The 13059-nt window shown below is 39.3% G+C and overlaps 2 protein-coding genes across 3 annotated transcripts in view; both read right to left on the minus strand.

Annotated features, from left to right (window-relative positions):
- LOC137610005 (carbonic anhydrase-related protein 10-like) overlaps positions 1–1378 on the minus strand; it is an 80893-nt gene extending 79515 nt beyond the window's left edge. Inside the window, exon 1 of the mRNA XM_068337396.1 lies at positions 1068–1378. Coding sequence (XP_068193497.1) covers positions 1068–1128 — 61 coding nt within the window. The 5' untranslated portion in view covers positions 1129–1378. The remainder of the gene's footprint in view (positions 1–1067) is intronic.
- A 1300-nt stretch (positions 1379–2678) lies between these two features.
- On the minus strand, positions 2679–11454 carry LOC137609756 (cytosolic phospholipase A2 gamma-like). 2 transcript variants are annotated; one of them, XM_068337018.1, is made up of 13 exons: positions 11271–11454; positions 9418–9528; positions 8876–9018; positions 7345–7531; positions 7134–7239; positions 6746–6886; positions 6374–6439; positions 6108–6245; positions 5789–5935; positions 5615–5698; positions 4888–5039; positions 4065–4236; positions 2679–3253 (listed from the first exon to the last, which is right to left on the minus strand). In XM_068337018.1, the coding sequence occupies exons 1-13, from the start codon at positions 11379–11381 to the stop codon at positions 3048–3050; spliced, it is 1764 nt and encodes a 587-aa protein (XP_068193119.1). In that variant the 5' UTR covers positions 11382–11454; the 3' UTR covers positions 2679–3047. The 2 variants fall into 2 exon arrangements, with proteins under 2 accessions (XP_068193119.1, XP_068193120.1); XM_068337019.1 differs by lacking the exons at positions 8876–9018; positions 9418–9528; positions 11271–11454 and adding an exon at positions 8278–8795.
- Positions 11455–13059: the final 1605 nt, after the last annotated feature.

The raw sequence follows: 13059 nt of genomic DNA on the forward strand, positions 1-13059 counted from the left end.
TCAGGAACTGGAGGATTCCTCAGGAACACTGCCAGAAGCTGCGCATCATGTTTGCAGCTTAAGGGTCTCTACAGGGAGCTAGATGCTTGGTGTTGAGGGTTGAATCATTTAGAAGCTGCAGAAGTCTGTATTTGTGTTAAATTTATTGCAAACATCACTTGCAGCACATTTTGTAGTCTCTTATTTTACCTGGTGTAGTGTGATCTATAATAACCGCCCATGTCCCACCTGTGTGTCCTACACATCTGTCTCTCTGTATCACAATTTAACAAAACCAATCCCCCATTTAACAAGTTCTCTTTCATCCATTAAGCTTAATTTTTCTCTGATTTACTTCATATCTTTTTAAACGGCATTTTATAAATTTGATGTTAATTTAGAAATGAAGTTGTGAAGAGATGTTACATCTGGTCTGTGCACATCCACAGAGAGTGTGAGGCTGGCAGTGGAAGTCTTCTCTCTGATCCGCTGAGACTAAATGGATGGTTGCCTCCCTGACACAGCCATGCTGTTCGAGCTCTTTGACAATGACAGCGTTCATTAACTATTTACATTCACATTGGCTCAGTAGGCGTGTGTGTGTGTGTGTGTGTGTGTGTGTGTGTGTGTGTGTGTGTGTGTGTGTGTGTGTGTGTGTGTGTGTGTGTGTGTGTGTGTGTGTGTGTGTGTGTGTGTGTGTGTGTGTGTGTGTGTGTGTGTGTGTGTGTGTGTGTGTGTGTGTGTGCCTGTGCGAAGCCCAGCACTGATCTGCATGTGCCAACCAGAGGTTCTCCATCAGTGTGGCGTGAATTCAATCATCTTCACGTCTTAAAGTCACCAGTGTGTCTTAGAGTTACTGGTGAGTCCCACTGAGTGCACAGCCTGTTGACTTGTAGTACAGTAAAACAGTGAGACACATGACATGAGGGTGACAGGCAGATGGACATATGTGAAAAGACACCGTTTAATGATAATTTTCTGTAGGTTTACAATTATTACTCTGTCTCCGGGCAGTTCACTTTATTTTTGTTTTTCTTGATTAATTTTTTTTTTTTAAATTGTTTTCTAAGAACTCAGTTCCTTCTTACCTGATGACGTGCAGATGATATATGTTTGCAGAATAAAAGATATATCCCAAACGACTCGCATCCTTCGTTCAATTCATGCTCATTTTCTGCAACTGTTGCGGGACTTGTAGATGACACGACCCAACTTTGGACATTTTTCTCCGTTCTTGTCCTGTTCCTCTTGTCCCCCCCCGTCTGTCCCCCCGTGGAGCGGAGCGCAGAGATGGTTTAGAAGCCTGGATGGAGATCCGTCCTCACGGCGTCGTTCGCTTCACTTGGGCGTCCTGACATCTGGCGTGTGTAATGTTGGATTTTTTTTTAATTTTTTCTGCCTCTTTTCACCCTGAAGACATGTCAGCGGTGAAAGATCTTAAGGAAGAGGTTTCTTATTATTATTCTCCTCTTTTGGAGAGGGGTGGATGTTCGTGGCGCACCGCTCGCTCGTCTGCAGTGGATAAGGCAACTTCACTGACGACGCAGAGCGCACCCAGAGCGCACAACCCAACCACAGAAAACATACTCATCACGTATGAATAGAAAGAATCTAACTTTCAACTGACGATGTATAAAACATCAGGGAGAAAGATGCTTCATAGTTTATGGACATCTGACACCATAGCACGTTTGGGGGGGGGGGGGATCGGTGTTTGATGAAGGAAGCTCCAACTAATTATAATAAAAGTTAACTAAACGCATCAAGTGGGTAGTCAGGTTTACTACTTTGTTCAACATTATAAAAGAAAGCATGTCTGCGGGAGTAATTAAAACAGACAAACAAATCTTCCTGCTCCCACACGATCATCCGTGGATGAGGTTGATGGGTGCCCGGCCGCCGTGACCTACATACTGGATCTGCCTCCTGCGGATGGTTTACGACCTCTAGCGTTCACTTTGGGTTACTTCATGTAAAAATGCTTCTTGTAAACCGATTTACTGTAGACAGAAACTACGGAGGGTGAAATATGGCAAAAATGTGGCAATGACAAAATCACTCAGAACCAGATCCTCAGATCGATTGATCGATCGATCTATCTATCTATCTATCTATCTATCTATCTATCTATCTATCTATCTATCTATCTATCTATCTATCTATCTATCTATCTATCTATCTATCTATCTATCTATCTATCTATCTATCTATCTATCTATCTATCTATCTATCTTTAACCTATTTTTAAATAATAATTTGCCCCCTCATCACAATGGTTCCTCTGAATAAGTTAGGAGGTATCCTTCCACTCCTCAGAGAGAATGTGAGGACGCCCAACTTCTATGATGATCAGCTGTCACTCCTTTATGTTTGATGGAGCAGTGGATGTGATTGAACATCTGATCAGGACTCCTCCTGGACACCTTCATCATCATCAACTCCTCTGGCTGGGCAATACTTTGGGATTGTTGAGCATCAGCTGTGTGATGTACACACAGAGAGAGAGTAGAGTAGAAATGTATTGATCCCTTATGGAGGTTCCGTCAGGGAAAAACACAGAAAAAGCACACAGAAATCACCAGGACATAGAAAGTGTTCATAGAATGTTCCTGATGTGATGAATATCTGGAGTATTCTGCTTAGACTGATACCACTGGAAGCTAATAAACATCAGAAAACTTAAAAACAGGAGTGTCAACACAAATTCTTTTAATTTCACATCTTCAGATTAATTTAAACTATGTGAATTCAAGAATTCATTTATATTTATTCAGTAACTCCCAAGTTGTGTACATTTTATGTTGGTTGCATTTGTTTTCTCTGCTCCTCTGACACTCACTGAATCCACAGATTGTAAACACAAGATTGAGAAGAGTAACACCTTTGCAGAAGGAAAAAGAAGAGAAGATGTGTTCGATAAGATAAGTCAGTGATTCATCCGTCAACAATCCACACGGCTCTACATCAGATAGACGCTAACTCCTGTTTTCTTTCAGACACACTCAGCAGTGACATGTCGGACTCATCTTTGAGCTACAGCCACAGCTTCAATATCATCTCTGACTCTTTCACTCTGGGTCTTTCTCACTACCCCCCGCCTCAAGCAACTTCTTCTGTCGACGGACAACAGCCTTATTAATCTCCCTCAGCAGAGTCTCCTTGTTGTTCTTCATGTTGGCTTTCGCCGTCTCCAACACAAACTCTGTCTTCTCCTGGCTGAAGGGGCGCTGGAAGGTGGAGAACTCCTCCATCTTTGCTTTGTACTCGTCTGCATCTGGAGACGACATGGAGCATAAGTTCAGTCTCCATCACCTGTTCTGGGGCCACATGTTAACAAATCACATGATCATAAATCAATCAATCAATCAATCAATCAATCAATCAATCAATCAATCAATCAATCAATCAATCAATCAATAAACTTGTATTTATAGAGCACTTAATCACATCAACAGACATTTCAAAGTGCTTTTACAGACACAGAAACCCAACAGAACCCACCAGAGCTATAATAAAAGATGGAATAACTCCCTCATTGAGGAAGACTCTGGAGGGCGGTCATTCGCCTTGAGCGGTTGGGTGGGAAAAAAAATACGGCAAGAGAAGGAGAGAGACAGAATGAGAATGGCAGATAGGGCAGATGGAATTGCTGTCTAGTTCATTTATCCAAGACATGACCTTGTTATTGTTGAATGAATGTATAAACTGAGTGGATGTTTAAACATAAATAAATAAATATATACACATAGATACATACATACATGCATACATACATGCATACATACATACATACATACATACATACATACATACATACATACATACATACATACATACATACATACATACATACATACATACATACATACATACATACATACATACACACATACATACATACTGTATGTGTGTGTTAACCCATTTAACAGATGCTTTAATGTTAGTTTTTTTTGTCACAATCCCCACTTTGAAAACTGATGACGAAGATCACTTTGTAATTGAGGAAGTAGAGCTGAAAACTCATGCCTGTAGCTGAAAAGTTATGATTTTGCTTTTGAAAGATGAAAAGAAGAAAAGTAAAAGACCTTTGCAGTTGTTTCTGTTGAAGAGTGGCATAAAAACAATGGTGGGCTCCCCATCTTTTCCCTCAAACACATAGCAGTCCTTTGGCCAGTCTTTCTCCTCAAGGATGCTGTTGTGTATTTCTGGGAAAGGTTTCTTCACCTCAGCTGCATAGTCTCTTGCAAGAGTCAGAGTCTGTGAAGTGAGCAGAAAGTGCATTAAGAGTCTAAAGTTTTACTGAGTCCATATTATGGATTAAGTCTGAGCAACAACTCAACAATTGTCCTGTCCCTTGTAGACAATGTCATAACAAATGATAAGAAAGAGAGCCAAACACAAACTCAGAGCTAAGCAGAAGACTTAGCTTCATATACTCATATATATATGTAAAAGAAATGCATTAAAATATAATTATCTTTCTTCATAAATATTATCATGATTTCACTCTCTCTTTCTTAAAGAAGCCATAACAGGAAAATGTGATGAGCAAAAGACAAAAAAAAAATCCTGCAAGACACAAAAGGTTCAAGGGCCAAAGTGGAAATGAATGGATGTGGGTTCTTAGGGGTTAAAATTTTGGACTCCAATGATGCAAAATGGACAATATTCACACTGCACTAACAAGAATACGAGATTGTTTGTGTTTAGAAAGGAGTTCTGCTTATAGTGAAGAAAATGTCAGATAGTACAATTTGGACCAGTGCCTGTAAATGGTTAAATGGCTCATTGTGTGGGTTGAATACTGTGGTGAGACATTTATGTAAGATCTGAGTCACACCGTAAACTAATTCCCCAGTTGTTTTACAATTAGACCTCAGTAGGCCATTTATGGTATTGCCACATCACCTCAAACATGTCCCCAGCACTGTACTCTGGTGCAATGAAGAGGTCAATGTCTCGTTTGTCTCCCAGGAATGAAGGGTAGCCCACATTGACCAGCAGCCCCGCATCGATCAGGTGAATCCTGTCAGAGTTGAGGCAAGGTGGAACGGTTTCATCTGCCGACCAGTGGAACATTTTTATTCACACAAACATCAAACATGTATTTATATAGAGAAAACTTATTATTATTGTTATTCTTCATAAGTTATTTTAGTTACTGTTCACATTTACTGCACAGACCAGAGTACACTACCTCTGTACCTAATCCTCAATAGGAAACTAACTGTCCAGGTTATGAAAATCTTTCCAAAACTTCCTGATTGTTACTTCCTTCAAATACACCTTTTCAGATAAGTCTTTTAACTTTTCCTAATATAATGAATAATCTGTAGAGCAAGATTTTTTTTTTGATATTGCTTGGAAAAATATTGTGTTGTTTTAAATTTTTATCTTTAAAATGGTGATTTCTTTTTGTAAGGATCTAATCACTGCTCATTTTTAGGTTTGTTAAACATGAACTCCTGGTTTTCTCTGTAATTTAACAGTTCCATGTAGATAAGGGTAAAAATGCTGAGAATGTCATGCCATCCATTTATAGCAATATAAGTTCTGTGATAGATAAATAATTTGTTATCAGACCACTTCTTTCTTTCTTTACTTCCGATTTATAAGAGCCATAGAGACCTCTCACCTTGGTATTGGTAGAGGAAGTTTCTGGTTGTTCCCCACTCCCATTTTATGATCAGAGGTAGGATGCGGTTTGTGATCAAAGACACTAGAAGGAAAGTGTGAAAAAAAATTCAATATGAAACAAATGCTTAAATTAAAACAAATGCTTGTTGGTAACAGTCTGCCATACACGGACCGTTGTCTTTAAAATCTCCATCCTCCAGACTTTGGCGCCAGGTCTCTGTGGCCGCCACCAGCTCCAAACTCCACTGCTTGAAAAGGCTTTTCTTTTCATCCATACTCTTTGTCTCCAGCCACATTGACTCATTGTGTTTCATGGTTTCTGCAGAAGACAGGTTCCATTTACACTGTGACATTTTGAATTAGACACTTAGATTACAGACGCAGCAAAGTTCAGCTTGGAGGAAAACTGATGGCATGCACAATTATGCACAATTGTTGCACCAAAACATTGATTTTAGAATGACAGCTGGTCACATTTGTAGCAATCCTACCTTCGACTATAATCTGCAGCTGGTCCAGGGCAGACAAAGCAGCGGGGTCCTTAAAGGCGATCCTGGTCAGGGCAATAATTTTACCAAGGTAATTGTACACACGCAGGTACTCAGCAGCAGAGTCTATGTGCTCAGGAACTGGAACAAATACACAGACACACACAGACACCCAGTAAGTAAATTATTATGGAGTTGTGATTACTTTTCCACTTTAAACAGACAGGGAATCTAAAAATGTTATCATTGTGTGTGAGAATAGGGATTACCATTCATCCAGGGAGGGATAACCCCTCTGATAGTGTCCTCCACAGCCAAAGCACAGCCAAGAATACCTGCATGAGTCAGCAATACAGATGAATATGTATGATTAATTGATCAGTGTTGCATGTTGTGATTGAGTTGAGATTGAGGTTATATATGTAAAATCTTGAAGAACTATTAGTATACATTTGGACGAACAGCCTCTAATATTGTGGAAGGGAGGAAAAGGGAAAAAAATCTGAATTGGATGGATGGATGGATGGATGGATGGATGGATGGATGAATCTCAAGGTTTAGTCGCTCCTCTGTAGTTGAAAACCATGTCAATTGGAGACTCCACTCTCCGTCAACAACTTGCTGAGCCTGTATATACACACCTTGTAGTTGGACCATGTCCATTTCTGGCACCTTCTCCAGCATCACTCCATCATGAAATCTGCTGCCCAGGAGAGAAGTTTCAATGAAGAGACCCAATTCGGTGAAACCAGCCTCGTGAGGACTCAGCTCAAACCATTTCCCTGAAACACAGAGTCGGCTTTGATTTCAAAACAAGTCAACAGCACGCACATGTTTCTTTGACAATAACAGTATCATCTCACTTCTTCCATACTAATTTTTTTTCTTTGTATTTACATTGGCCAACCTGGTATCTGGTACCTTGTGATATTTTATGCATGGTAAGATAAATGAAACTAAAATCATCAGTGCAAAAGAGACATTAAACTGTTGTATGAATGCTTCTGTAGTGTGTGTGAATGTGCACACCTTGTATAGGTCCATTTGAATAGCAGTACTTCTCAATGGCACAGTAGATGGGATAAGGGTTGGAAGCATCTCTGTTGGCTTCATCAGAAAGGTGCCGTAACTCCATCTGATGAAACGGAAGATATTTCTCTGTAGATGTAACTTAATAGCAGTGCTACATCATCAGTAGGGTGTGTTACCAACAGAGCTGTGTGTATCTTTGCCCTGATACCTCTTTCATGATCCCCACAGATGTTATCACCCCCCAGATATCAGTAAGAGAGAAGTACTCTTCCTTTGCCTTCTCGCCCAGCCAAGCCAGAGCTTTCTGCGGCTCCACCCGCGGACCCGACAGCCGGGCCACAGCTGTGTCCATGTTGGTGCTCCAGTGGGGGTCACTGTAGAGGGAGGCCATAGACCTACCAGAGGAGACGGGCACACATAGGTCAAGCGAAACTGTCCTGGTCAATCCTGAACAGTATTTTATATGATAAATCAATTAGTGGGTAAACTAATACTAAAATATTGAATTGATTTAGTCTGAAGATTATTGTGTTGAATTAAGAACACAAATGACTTGTAATCAGATTTGGAACAGAAACACCTGTAGTTGTCTCTTAATGTGTGTAATACATCAGGATGGTCATTTTACAAGTTGAATGTTTTTTTTCTGTGTTTCTGTTAGAGTTAAGATTCATTTGATATGTGACATATCCAGACTGAAAAACCTTTCAGTCAGTTTGAATTATTACAAATTCAAAGCATGACTAAAAGATTAATGACAGTCTTTGTTTGGAAAAGACTGTCATTGATTTTAGATGTAGTGACTAAAGTTGTCCCTCCCTGTATATCACAAGTGAATACCATTGTATGTTTTTATTACTTTGCTCCATGTATGTATGTTACACTTATTATGTGTTTTCCATGTGTTGAAAAAATATACATTGAAAATAAAAGTCAATAATACACATTCATGATTGAACACTACCATATTAATCTAGCATTATATTAACATTAAAATCATATAACAAATTTTGTTACACAAATGGAGGAGGCTGTAATTATGTAGAAGAAATAATTGTTCGTAAATGTAATTTTTTTTAAACAATTATATTGTTATTAATCTACAGTGGGGAAATTCTTTATATACTTTATATAAACGCACCTACAGGTTGGAGCACACATACACCCACAAAGGGCCTGCAGACATACAGCTGATGAGAGGGAAGGGAAGGGCAGCTCGTAGCAGCGCCACAGGAGCAGCTTGTGGGGCTTGGTGCCTTGCTTAAAGTCACCTCAGCAGTACTCAGGAGATGAACTGGCATCTCCCCAGTCCTACCAGTTCACAATCCATCCATGACTTGTCACCATCTGGCCCCCAAGCCAAGTCCTTGTGGACTCAGCTACTGCCACCTCCACAAGTGTCTGGTAATACTTCTTACAATCAAGAAAGTTTAGATTTGCTCATATTTTATTAGATATGTAAAGACTAAATGTGAGATATTCAAATAAAATCATCAGGAAACCATTTTGGCATCCAGTGAAAAAAAAATTCTGCCCTCTTCTCTGCTCAAGATCTTTTGTCACTCTTGAATAACGTGGAAATCATGTCAATAACAGAACTCAATATTAATAGCATAGAATGTTTCTTGTTGTATTCCTCAATTTAAATATTCCTCCCTACAGAATTGGAATCCACTGTCTGCAGGAGCTAAAGTCACCTCACTGGACTGAATGCTTCATGTGTAAAGTTATGTTGTTACCACGTTGACCCAGAAACTCCTCCCAGGTAGAGCAGAGTGTCCAACAGGCCTTCTTTTTCCATCTGATACAGGAAACCCACCACACCCACAGCTGACCTCTGACCCCCACCTGAGGCCATCATGGCAATGTGAGGAACTGCGTTCTGGTCAGAGAGATGGAGATGGAGAATGGCAAATGTTGATCGATCCAATCGATGAATCCCTTTATTGGCATTGCGTCATCTCATCCTTTCCTACATTTATGAATTTTTCATTTAAATTCCACACTTAGACAACACAGATCAATATACTAAGGTCCCCTAATTAATTAATTATATGTGTTTTCCACATATCAGGGGCAATTGTGTCTTTGTTGCTAAATCTCAGTTCTTGAAGCTGTACAGTAGGTAGGTAGGTAGGTAGGTAGGTAGGTAGGTAGGTAGGTAGGTAGGTAGGTAGGTAGATAGATAGATAGATAGATGTACAGTAGGTACCAGACATTGGTGTGATGTCCATGGAATCAAATTTCATGATATACAGGATGTTCAGGGTCCCTTTCTTACTAGAGTGCAGTTGATTCCCAGGTTGCTGAGAGCCTGGAAAATTATCAATTTCCTCTTGGAAACATATTCCTGTTCACCAGCACAGAGAGAGCTGGACTTACGGATGAATGTCTGGAAAGGAAAGAGAAAAGAAAACAGACTCAACACAATCAAATTTAGTATGCAGCAATTTCATTTATAAATCATTTTATTTCAATGTTAAGTTTTCTAATTGCTTCATCGTAACAGAAGTTAATTTGGGTCATCTATACAAAAATTATATTTCTATTGTAGTTTGCTTCTTTTTTTCTAAAAGTAAGAACTTTCACACATTGTCAGTGTATTTGTTAAAGATTTATTTATACTAACAACCAACAATCATGAAAAATTAAGCAATCAGCAGACTTCATTGTTTTTTTAGGTTAATATAGGCCCTTTGAGCCTAAATTCCAAACAGTTGAACACTCAAATTTAATACAAACTTAAAAAGACATAAAACATTTAATTTTCTGTGTCAGCCGCAATGTAGAAGATGAAGATAATGATAGTTTAATGGCTTCATGACGATGGATAAGGGCCAATCACACCAACATGGCAAGAGGATTTATTAATCTAATATCAACACCTCATAGATTAAAATTTCATGTCATGTGAGAATAACTCGGCAAATCTCAGACTAAGTGAACAGTTTGCTCTGATGTCAGACTTCAAGTGGTCTTTTTGTCTTTCTTGTGGGCGTCATCTGCTGTGTTATGTCCTTCTTGTATCCAGATCTCTGCCAACTTCTCAGCAGGAAACAAACCCACAATGTATTTATGTTCATGGAGACGTTCACCAACATCGAGACTGTCGACAATGCAGGTCAGTGCCAGCAGAGTAGACTATAGACTACCTGTAAGAAAACTCTTTCACAACCTAAGAGGGTTGCCTCTAAACCAAGAACAGCTGGTGGAAATTTTTCTAAGTGGGGCGTTGTCACATACACAATCAATTCAACACACATTCCAACAGGATTTCATGTGGAAAAGTGAAGGTATCAAAAAAAAACATTACCACTTTGCACTTATTAACTGCATTTATTAACATTTATTTTATTTCAAGCTCCCATTATAAACCTACTTTAGATTGTTATGATCTTCATGCACTCTTCACTTTTCCTTCCCCCAGAAGAGGGCGCTATTTTGTCATTGTGAGTATGGCCCCACAGAGATCAGTCCTGATTTCATCCAAGCCTGGAGCTTGCTTGGGCAGATAAAACAGTCGTCCCTTTGATGTCTGATTTGAGAATGCTCATTGGTTTATATCCTTGTGATTCATTTGTAATTTGAATTAGCTATTGGTTGAAGAGCTTCGTAATCCCTCTTGCTGTGAGCAATTATTTTGTCACCAGAGCTGAACTTTAGACAAAGAGCTGGCAAGAAAAGCAGACACTATGTTTAAGAAGATTGTTGCCGTATTTATATTATGAAAGATTATTTTCATAATCTAAAATGTGGGCAATAAGTTAATTAATTGGAAAACTAACAGTATGAACTAACAGTTAACTTATAGCATGGACTCTCTGTGCTGAGTATGCATGTTCTTCCATGTCTGGAGATTTCGTGAATTTTTGTTCATTATGTGTGTACATGTAGAGATTCTAAATGTGACCAAAAGATCCAAGATTGATGTACAGAAAGACAGACACAAACCCTATATATCATCCTAAAATCAAAAACACTGTAATGTAATAACTGACTCAATTTGAATGCAAATGCAACATTACCTCTACTGTTCTTGCATATTGCCAAAAGACAAATGAAAATGCTGTAGTTGTGCACCATATAGTACATAAATGTGATAGAGATGTCGTAAACATGTATAAATAGCCTCACCTTCGAAGCAGCCACATTCATCTCCATGTTGTCTGGTACTGTTGCCACATGTGATGCAAAAAGAACAACACAGAGGAAAATTGCTGCAAAACCTGTACATCCAGTCTGCATGTTGGGGTTTGAACACAACTGCTGAATGTGAATTATTATCTCTACGAATAAACAGGCTGACCACAGTTCTGCTAGTTCCCTAATCGTGGTTCCTTCCTCTTGCTGGGGGGTTCACGCTAACAGACATGTATGTGTGTGTGTGTGGGTATGTGTGTGTGTGTGTGTGTGTGTGGGTGTGGGTGTGTGTGTGTGTGTGGGTGTGTGTGTGTGTATGAGTGAATGGGAGACAAACACAATAAAAGAGGGAAGTAAAGAAAATTCATACCAGATTCTTCCTGCTTGCTGCTTTTGTTCATTTTTCTTTCCAGGCATCATCACACCAGATGATCCATCTTCATCACACCCCATCCCCTATAAAGTAGTGAAATCGTGTGAAATGTGAAAACCTACGTATGTACTACACAAACTACCTTTACTTCGCTCACTATTAATGACAGCGTCATTTAATACTACTTGCTGCTTAAAATAATTGCTACAGATAAAGAAAAGTTATAATGACCTTTAGATGGAGGCAACTGATTCGCTGTGGCAACCCCTGAAGGGAATAGCTGAAAGGAAAAGAAGAAGATAATGATCTTTATCACAACATTATCAAACCACATCAATCAAAACTTTATTTATTTTTAATATTTTCGATTATTTTTTATTTATGAAAACAGATGTTAATATTATACTGTATATTAGGGCCGGTCTTTGCCTGTGTTTGTGTGTGTGTGTGTGTGTGTGTGTGTGTGTGTGTGTGTGTGTGTGTGTGTGTGTGTGTGTGTGTGTGTGTGTGTGTGTGTGTGTGTGTGTGTGTGTGTGTGTGAGCGAGAGAGAGCAATTGGGATAGACAAAAGTCAGGTTACTAATAGCTGTTATGAACTGACACAGTGAGCATACGAGACATACTCTTATTTTGAAGAGGATTTTTGGAGGTAAAACACATGTGAACACATGTGAACCAGGACATGGCCTTCTTCACAGAGCACGGACCACGAGGTAAGAGCAAGTGGAATAATGTTAGGTTCCGGAGTGGGCAACAAAAACAGCCGTTACCAGGTACTAATCCACTGGATAAATTTGGTAAGAGATCAAGATGCGCCATTTTTCAGAGCACTTATCATTGGGCTACGGACTGTCCCCACAGAAAGAATGAACAAGTAAAAATTAGTGAAGATTTAAATGTTGAGGAATGCAACATGACTCTGTTTACAGAGGCCACCAAATTTGATTCATAAATCTTTTTGACTGAATCACTGGGGTCAGCTATTATTGATACTGCTTGTGCTCATTCAGTATGTGGGGAGAAGTGGCTCGAGAATTAATATGAAAGACCTCAGCCAAGATCAAGTAAGTCAGCTGCTGCAAAGTGAAGTACACAGCTGCAGACCATTTCGCAGAGCAGGCAAAGATGAAGGGAAACATACAAACTGGTATAACCTGTAATATATTGGACCTGGTGGCAGTGATGAGCAAAAGAAGTCAGTTAACATGTCATGTGTTCATAGTCTCATCACTGAACCAGAAAACAGGAATAGTGACGTATTTATAATGAAAGACATCTCATCTGATTCAGCTAAACAGGATGAAATAAAGAACTGGCGCAATAATGATGTTTTTGAGGAAGTTGAAGACGCTGGTCAGAAGTTTGTTTCTACCAGATAGGTCTCTAGTCTCAAAGAAACTTCCAAGAGTA

This window comes from Antennarius striatus, chromosome 16 (genome assembly GCF_040054535.1).
Source record: "Antennarius striatus isolate MH-2024 chromosome 16, ASM4005453v1, whole genome shotgun sequence".
Classification (NCBI taxonomy): domain Eukaryota; kingdom Metazoa; phylum Chordata; class Actinopteri; order Lophiiformes; family Antennariidae; genus Antennarius; species Antennarius striatus.

Coding starts and splice junctions, on each gene's coding strand:
- LOC137609756 (XM_068337018.1), bottom strand. CDS start 11,381: ATGCAGACTGGATGTACAGGTTTTGCAGCAATTTTCCTCTGTGTTGTT. Junction 9,529..11,270: donor TGAATGTGGCTGCTTCGAAG/GTGAGGCTATTT, acceptor TTTCCTTTCCAG/ACATTCATCCGTAAGTCCAG. Junction 6,440..6,745: donor GGACATGGTCCAACTACAAG/GTGTGTATATAC, acceptor TGACTCATGCAG/GTATTCTTGGCTGTGCTTTG.